The 9,700-nt window shown below is 40.9% G+C and overlaps 1 protein-coding gene across 1 annotated transcript in view; it reads right to left on the bottom strand.

The window, feature by feature from the left end:
- Nucleotides 1–2,684: 2,684 nt before the first annotated feature.
- Nucleotides 2,685–9,700, bottom strand: part of SLC25A24 (solute carrier family 25 member 24) — a 30,017-nt gene continuing 23,001 nt past the window's right edge. The window contains exons 9-10 of the mRNA XM_066623407.1: nt 7,159–7,309; nt 2,685–5,898 (exon numbers count right to left, since the gene is read on the bottom strand). Of these exons, the coding sequence (XP_066479504.1) occupies nt 5,720–5,898; nt 7,159–7,309 (330 nt within the window). The 3' untranslated portion in view covers nt 2,685–5,719. The remainder of the gene's footprint in view (nt 5,899–7,158; nt 7,310–9,700) is intronic.

Here is a 9,700-nt window from a genome sequence, read left to right as displayed (position 1 = left end):
TTCCAGCCAGTATACTGCAAATGACAGGTATATAGGTATATCTGGGGGTATGAGCTAGTCCAGTGGTTCCAAACTTTTAGCACCAGCACCCACTTTAAAAAAAATGACACTATCAGGATCCACCTAGCTTCATGACACTGAAAAAAAAGGTTTGTCTTGCCAGCTCCTCAAGCATCTGTTTTTATTCTTTTTACTGTGCACCTTCTGTTTGGATCCAATCTGATCAACACGGAGCTCAACATTCTGGTGGCCTTGCATTCCCCTTCACCTGGCATTTAATAGGAACCAAGGCAGGTTTGCCTGCTCACAAATAAATGAACATGTGGGGCTCACGTTTACTTTCCATAAAGCTCAATACATTTTCCTTAGCAGCTTGGGGGGCGGCTTCTTTCTTCAGTGTTTTTTGGGACCTACATTCATTAGATCAGTACCATTCTGGTGGTTTTGTGTTCCTCTTGGCCTGCCCTTCAAAGTAGACTGAGGCACATTTGCCTATATGCAAGTAAACATGCACATGCGACTCAGTTTCACTTTCCATAGGACTGGATACATTCTCCTTGTCAGCTATCAGCTTGTCAGTCTCAGTTTAATAGCCTACCAACAATCAGGTCGCAACCTGCTCCTGACCCACACTTTGGGGAACATTGGGCAAGTTATGGTCTAAGACTTACTTGCAAGGCTGATCTAGTCCAAGTTCATTAACTGCAATTAACTCCTGCTTTGTCAACATATTAAAAGCTTACACCATATTAAAGGCATACACCACTGTTATTCATCTGCACTATGTTACTGTAAAGTTGACAGACAGCACAATTGAGCAAGTGAACTGGGAAAGGATTTTGTTTGAAGAAATGCAAAATATGTATTTGTGATAATATGTGTGATGGCCAATTCACACATGGCAGTCATCACTTGACGCTGCAGTGTCAATGATGAACACATATGTGTGAACCTAGCCCTGAGGCTGCAGTCCTAAGCATACACAAGCTTGGGGCTTGTTCACATATCTGATTGCAAGCATCAAGTAATGTCTTGCAGTGGTGAATCACAGAAATTTTCTAGCAATGAGAATTTTATAACCCTCCTCCTCTCCCAGATTTCTGATGGGGTACACAAGCAAGACAACATTCTCACCACTTAGCAAGATGGTTAGAAGCATCCACCTTATTGAGCAATTCACAATTTGGTAAATGTGCTTACTGCTAAGTCCAACAGCAGCTACTGCTCTTAACATAGCTACTATGGTAAGGCCAGTACCTGTTTCAATATACGCAATCCATGTTATGCTGCCTTGACAGAACAAGCAATCTCACCACTGGCCCTCCACCGCCATGTGTGCTAGAGTGAAAAAGGGAGAGGAACAGAATACAGGGCTAAGAGAGAAGCTAAGGCTGCAGTCGTACACATTTTTATCAGACAGTAAGCCCCATCGAATGCAGTGGGATTTATTCCTAAGTAAACACAGATAGGATTGTGCTATAACTCTTGCAGGAGGCTCCTCAGTGGCAAGACTGGTTTATTGAGTGCTAGATCTGATAAACTACAAGATCAGGTAAGATGTGAACCAATTCCAAGAACTTCACTGAGTGGTCTGCCAAAATACCTACAGCCAACCTTGTTTATGCTACTATCTGTATAAATGAGAAAGGTTGCAAACTTGTATCTGGATGTAAGGGCCCAATCCTATTGGGCCATAACACTGGCACCGAGCTGCAGCACCAATGCTAGGAGTTATAAACATGCTGTAAAGAGCACTTACAGCACCGTGGGATGAGGGAGCTCAGGCACCGGGCCAGCATTAGAAGGATGCCACCCAGAGGGTGGCAGTGTGGACTTTCAGGGTGGGAGGGAGGTACCAGCTTGAGAAGGGTGTGGGCTGAAAAGACTGAAATGGAGGTTTTCAAGTCTGCACCAGCAAAATAGCTAGCGCAGACTTGAGAAATTCCATTGCTGGGCCTGCCCCCTTACTCAGGGGAAGGTGACAAACACCTCCTTCCCCCGAGGGGAACCCCGGCGGCTTCCCAGCACCTGCAGAATACAGCAGTTGACATTTTGGCACCATTGGCCAATTCATTCAATTTGGCCATTGAAGTAAATGGGACTTATTTCTGAGTATACATGCATTGGATCAAGCTGTCAGTAACGTACAAGGTACTTAAATAGTCAGCCCTAGATTGGACATTCAGCTATTATGATCATTAAACTTAGCATTTCTACAGAACATTGAGTATGCAAAGATGTTATCCTTACAACAATCCCTGTAGCAAGTGGGGCTAAAAGGAATGGCATGTCTAAAGTCCACCAAATGAGCTCAAGGCAGAGGTGAAATTTGAGAGTCCTAATTTGTAGTTCACTCTCATAGTCACTGCATAGCACCAGCTCTATTTATGCACAAGATTATTTACAAAACAGCAGTACTAGTCTGGGAAACCTAGACCTATTTTAAAAAGCGGACTTTTCTACCTCTATATTCAAGGATCTGGTCTTCGAGACACATAACAGAGCAACTTTGCTAAAGCTAAGCAGGTCTGTTTATGATCAGTACCTAGACAGAAAACTACCTGGGTACCTTGCATCCACTGCCTAGAGTTCCATGGAAGAAAGGGGACAGGATACAGGAAATTCATATCCAACAATCTTTGTAAAACTTGAAACAAATGAAAAAAATCACCACTGCTGTAGAAAACCTCCTTTATTATACACCAGGTTATAAAAAGATTCATTTTTTTCTCTCTCCATTTAACTGACCAAGCATCACAATTAGACCTTTTTAGGCACATGGAATTAAATCTGCAGACTATCATGCTTTATTCCAATAGTCAGGACTAATCACCAACATTTTCCTAAGGGCACTTATACAATAAAATTCTTTGAGTCTGGTTCACACACTGCTTAGGTCATCTTTGTACCACACAGGAAAAAAACACACATATTCAGCTTACAATAAAAGAAAAATATAATTAGCAAGTCACATAGGCAGATCAACAGATAAGCATGCAATACCAGATTTTTATTTTTTTTAAGTTTAGGATCTACTACTAAGTCTAAAGCCATTACTTCTTTGGTTTTGTACAAGGACAAAAAAATAAAGGTTTCCATAATGAGACAAGACACACTCAGAAAAAGCTGCCTTTCACAAAAGTGCACACAATCTGTGGGGCATCACATTCCTAGCCTCAGTGCAATGGTTGTGTCAGGAATCATGCTGTATAGATTGTGCTCATAGTTCATAGTCAGATTATTGAAAGAGCTTGTAAAAAATGGTGATTGTTCCATAATCACTGATTGAAAATGCAGCACAACTTTAAAAAATGCTACTACAGATTCTATTCTGTGAGCTATATTAATCTGCATAGTTTTTAGTAGCTCCTCAAACTATTCAAAAGCTCTCCCAGCCCATATAAATCAGATGGTATTATAAGAAAAATACTACAGGGCCACTTTCTTTATCCTGTTGGTCCCAACCAAATCAAAGGAACACTTACTATGTAGAAACAGATGGTGACAGTATTAAAGGCTATCCTCAGATCCCACCAACCTTGAGAAGGGAGCAAAAACAATGATGACCAAAGAGAAGACAGATGTATTGATGGGAAATATGCTCTAATCTATGCCATTCCTAGGACAATTCACACTATCAAAGACATTCACATAGGTATCTGACTGTGTTGAGCATGGCCAGTGTGAACAATGATGAAACCAGCAACCTTCTTTATGATCACGGTGGCTAGGAAAAAGTGACACCACCATCATGGAAATGGCTGCCAGCATTCTGTATGCACAATAGCAGCTGACACTAAACTTCTTTCATATTATCACATAAATGGCTGCATGAAGGAATTTGACAGAGCAAACTGGCTTCTAGTGACTCCTGCAATTGACCTTGGACCCTTCATATGAAGTTCTGCATATACTCCAAAGTACCTGCAAAGCAGGTTTGACAATAAGATGAATTAGTTCCACCAGATGGTTGCCCTCTATACCACCAATTCTCGGGTATGTGTAATCTACATTCTGGATTCTAAAAGCTCAAAAGAGCAAGTAGATCACATAGCCTGTGCAATTTTCCAAGCCATTCTTACATGGAAAAGTTTTACTTAAAAAGAGTAAACTCTTGAAACAGCAAGTGCCATGTAAGGATCTACTAATAAAGGAGTGCCTGCACATACATGGACAAGCTTTCAATGGTGTGCATAAATATTCATCATGCAGCAGCCACTATCACTCATTTGCAGGTAATTCAAATACAAGTAAAACCAAGAATTCATTCAATTAATATTCATAGTTAAAAGATCTTGCAACAGGTATGCAGGAAAAGTCTCAACAAAATTTTTTTTTTTGGCCATATGGCTTGCTACCAACAAGTCCATGGCTTAGTTTGCATTTACTGACACTGCTTTCCTAATTCAATGGCTTAATGGGAAAGTTCTTTATAGCCATTCCTGTACATTCCATGTACTGGGTCTCTCTCTCTCCAAGTCAATAAAGCCAGCAGTTTGATTTTGAGTGCTAAGAGGAGGGAAAGGAATTTTTCAATAATCAGCTCCATTAAACAAAGCAGCCGATCATCAAGGAAAATATACTCTAATTCTGAATTGCATTTTTCAACCTCTCACATAATCAGTCCTTTTAATTACTTATGTTGAAGCATTCTCACCAAAATAGCAAACATAAAGAAGAATCAGTTAAGTATGCTTTTTATCCCAAGATTAAAATCTGCACCAAATGATACTATTCTTTACCCATTGCACAGTTTATGTTCATCGCTCAATCAACATTAAGGTGTCAAAATTCACACACTTAACAGAAAGCAGATCAATGAACAGGAACATCATGAGCACTTAAAATCTGTATTCAACCCTAATCAACATATTTGACCAACAGATGCAATCTATCAGAAACAACTAAAGTTAGTCATGACCAGATCCCACTGAAAGCAAACAAGGCTGAAAGTTGGTTATAACTAATTCCTTCCTTTGGTTTTACTGGGACCAAGTTACAAATTTTAGGTGGCTCAGGGCCCACCTTGACAAACTCCACTGAAATGTCTGGAAATTATGCAAACACAACCCACCCAAGTCACTTTCATTTCACCAGAATATTGAGTGCAAGTTGTTCCTAGTGGATTGTTCCAAATCTTGATCAGTATTTTAGTTTAAAAGGGGGACAGGAAATCCCATGTCATGGTGTTTTGCTCGACATTGTTCTTCCAAGGGGTCTTTGTATATGCTTATCAAAACTTTTAACATCGTCTTGTTAATATCATTTTCCCCACTGTGGAATATATATGCAGAGACAGACTTCTTTTTGACAGGCGCAAGATGGCACAATGCACTGAATGAGCAAATACACACCTTAATAACACAGTATCTTCTGCTTTAAAATAGTTGATTGAGTGAAAGATATATGTTTGACAAATAAGAAAATTAAAGCCTTGTGACCTACATATTCTTTCTTGAAAGTCTTTCATCATGTAGTTGCATGTTAGCAATTAAAAATTTTCTCATTGTTAAAATCAAGGGACTTTGGTTTGTTTAAGGTACTTGGCTAACAGCTGTTTGAGGAAGATGGGCATTTTCCTCCATCAAGATAACCCCACAAAACCTTTGTCCAGAGGACCAGTCTCCAATTGTAAACACAGATAAATTTAGCATCCAAGAAGTTGTCATTTGGTGTACACATTCCACGATAATGCTCTCAGTTGGTTCCTTTCTTTCTTTCATGCAATCCCCAAGTTTTCTTTCATCTTTTCATACACCACATAACTGATGCTGACTGCAGGAAGCACCTTCATGAAGTTAGGAGCAATGCCCCTATAAAGTCCCAGTACTCCTTCTTTAGCAACAATCCTTTGCGAGAGAGCAACCATGTTTAGTTGGGGGCCTCCTTCCACCATGGCTATTAGAAAAAGTTGGCAGGGGAAGAATAAAGATATGTTACTCAGAATTGCAATTGTCATCAGTAAAACATTTGAAGAACATTCTTTAAAATATGGCCCCCAAAACCAGAGCAGTGTCCCGCCCCCTTCCCATACAACATTAAGATATGCTGGTGGCTGTGTACAGAAACATAAGATATACTTTCTTCCATAAACAAATCCCTAGGGTACGTAGCCCCAGACTAAGTTTCTTAGTGGTAAAGAAGTTCCTTTTCTGGATAAAGTATGCAATATTCTCACTATGAACAGTCTCCTAGGCAGCAGTTACTCTTCAATTGTTCAACTAGATATGAAACAAAATATGCAACTTAACTGTGGTTTTGTGTTGTTTGTTAAGTGTATACCACATAGGGGACACACACACACAATGAAATGGAATGAAATCCATTCCAGGGATTGGGCATGGGGACTATCATACTTTGCTCTCATCACAGGTCTGATCTCAACTGCACCCCCCCCCCCCATGTTCTATTTTTAAATGGAAAAAATCTTTCATTTGAAATCCAAAATGCTAAAGCTTCTTGCCTTCCCACTGCAGTTTTGACTCATTTTGTTCCCCACCCACACTATATGTAAAAACACCTCAAATTCTCACAGTTATGTTTACATATATTTATATGGATAAATAATTTGACTTCAGCCTTCTCTTTTCAACTCTTTGACAACACTCAAGCTTACAAACAGAAAGAGAGCAAGGACTTTTCAGGTCAGCCACCTCTCCACCATATATATAGGCATTATTTGATAAATGTCTAGTTCTCACTAAGGTGGTAATCCTATGTCTCGAATATACCACTTTGAGCTGCAACTCGGACTTCAAATGATTGAATGTTCCTTTATTTAAAAAAAATGTTCCTGTACATAGAAAATGAAATGACAGGAATTTTACACTAGGCTTCTCCCAGAACATTAGATTTAAAAATGCATAAAAAAGATTTTCACTGCCCCAAAAAAGCCTTCAACCATACCACCTGATACTTGTAATCTGAAGTGGTCCACTCAAGAAATAGGCTTGTCATCTCTTTATGTGAACTAGTTTTTCTCCCAGACTCTTTTTAAACAGCAATGTCATTCTGACAAATGAAGAAATTACTGATGGTAGAGCCCTGGGAAGTATCCACAAGAAAAAGAGGGGAAGTGTGGTGCCAATAGGATTGACTGATAGGGTAAGGTGGCCCTTAGTTACTTTTTCAACCCTGCACCATAATACCAAGACTCACCTTGAGCCTGCATTCGTGTTCGGATAAGGGCAAGAGGATAACTGGCTAACTGACCACAGGTGCTGGACAAAGTGCCACATCCTAGCAACACAAGTACACCAGGGTTGGCAGAGTCTGTTGCGTATTTTTCAAGCCATGTTTTCTTCAAAGCCTGTCAAGAAAATAATGATGCCTTTAACAGAGATGTACTTCAATGCTATAAAGGACATGGCCAAGCATTCCAAGCAGTAACACAGAAGTTCCAAGCAAATCCCTGATACAGGGATGTGCAGTGGGTGGGGAGGCAGGTGAGGTAGAGTCCTTTGCAAAATGCCACCGCCGTGTGAGGCACCCAAGAACTCACAACCGATGCGCTCCCGCGGTGCTTTTGAAGGACTCTGGCAGGGAGGCTCTGCCTCACCTGTCTCCCCACCCACCATACATCCCTGCACTGATGCCCATAGCATCACACTTGGCAGAGGACTATTTAGCATACATCAGATACATGGCCAGCCCAATCCTGACAGCGGGAACCCCGCCAGGTGCAGTGGAACTGCCAGAGGCTTTTCACCCCTTTTCCCTGAGTAAGTGAACAAGGGCCACCATGGGTTTTTCAGCCTGACATGGAGCATAGCATAGCAGGGCTCTGCTAGTCCCACTCCTGTCCTGGTTCCTCCCCCCCCACCCCATTCCGCCCACTCTCTGCCTCCCTTGCCCCCCTAACATATTCACCAATAGCTGGCACTGCATGAGCGCCGGCTGGCCCTCCATGCGGTGCTGGGGCTCAGTGCAAACTAGTGCTGGCCCAGGGCCGGTGGCCCTTCTTCTCTGGGTGCCACAGACATGCCTTATACATTTTTAAAAAGCCTTACAACACTATGTCTACCCAGACATCTTGCACACTGTCTTTTTTTCTGAAATAATGGGACCAGGAAACTGTGGCTTATCAAAGGATGTTAAGCAAGTTTATGGAAATGAAATTTCAACTGACAACTTTTGGCTCAGGGCTTGCACTCTTAGATATGACACTATATCTGTTCTCAAATGTTTTTTAATCTACTTGCATTGTCAGCATAAATGCCACAACTTGTGACTCTGCATTGATGCAGCATTTACTTTCTCTTGTCAATAAAAGCGTAGGATTTTTGTCACAAATCTTAGAAACAGCAGCATGATATCATTCCTAAAACACTGAATTTAAATGTGGGAAAACACAATTAACTACTGGGTGACTTTAGACACAAACTTCCTTAAAGGGCTGTCAAGGGCAAAATGCTGCCCTGAGTTCCTGGGATGAAGGTAGCCTCATAGCTACATGGGTTAATCGCGTAGCAGTGGCATATGAAAAAAAATCAGTTCATTTTCTTTCTGCATGGCTGTCACACACTCAGAGGTTGGAGAAAAAGAAAGGATCATTTTCAGAGAGTTCAACGTGGTCTGCAAGGGTTTCACTTCCCAAGGGGCATACACATATTTCTTTTGACTATCACCTCTGTTCAAACAGATTTCTGAAATAACACGAAGATCTGTTTGCCAGAGGTGAAAATAGGATGAATGCAACACCATAAGCAGCGATCCCTTTGTCAAACTACTTCCAGCTCTATGGGGAAAATCTACTACCTGCTGCCAGAGTAAATTAGTTGTAAGTGCACGTTTGAAGAATCATGGCTGTTGGACTGGCATAAGAATAGAGTCATAAGGATGTTTGTATGACCCAAGAATTGACAGCATGTCTTAATTATCATTTGCAAAAAAAAAAATCATCTGTGTACAGAGAGAAAAGCAAGACTTAAGTAATAAGTGAAGTCTACTCAGGGATTTATAGAACAAGAAAGCATGACACTAATTAGAGCCAACACAGACGACGGCTGACAGGTAGCATATGCTACAAAATAGCAGCACAAAATTATTTCAGCATGAAGCATGCTAGATTAAAGTATTGCAGTCTTGACAAGAGGCGGCTGCACTGGAAATTATACCAGCTGTGGCCGAGGTAATGTAACTGGAAATTCAGAAGGAGAGCTGTGCTAGTCTGTCAGGCAACACATCTGAAAGTTCTAAAGCACCTGTTAGACCAGTGGTTCCCACACGTTTAGCAGTGGGACCCACTTTTTAGAATGAGAATCTGTCAGGACCCACCGAAAGTGATGTCATGACTAGAAGTGACATCATCAAGCAGGAACATTTTAACAATCCTAGGTTGCAATCCTACCCACACTTACCCAGGAGTAAATTCCATTGACCATCATTGTTAAAAGAATATACATAGTAGCTTGTTAAAAGTATAGGTCTGTAACATTTCCCCAAATGCAGTCACATACCATGGTAGCGTCAAGTCTAATATATTAAAAATAAAATTTTGAAACAAATGGGGACCCACCTGAAATTGGCTCGCAACCCACCTAGTGGGTCCCGACCCACAGTTTAAAAAGCACTGTGTTAGTCTAATGTGTGTGTATGCACATATACAGAGTTAAAAAAATTCATACACAATGGATCTCAAAAAATCATGAAATGCAAGCAATCATAGCAGGTGTGTCAGCTTCTCACCTTTCTGTGAAGA

This window comes from Tiliqua scincoides, chromosome 4 (assembly GCF_035046505.1).
Source record: "Tiliqua scincoides isolate rTilSci1 chromosome 4, rTilSci1.hap2, whole genome shotgun sequence".
NCBI classification, from domain to species: Eukaryota; Metazoa; Chordata; class Lepidosauria; order Squamata; family Scincidae; genus Tiliqua; species Tiliqua scincoides.
Note: the sequence above shows the minus strand (reverse complement) of the source record. Positions and strands in the feature narration are given on the sequence as shown.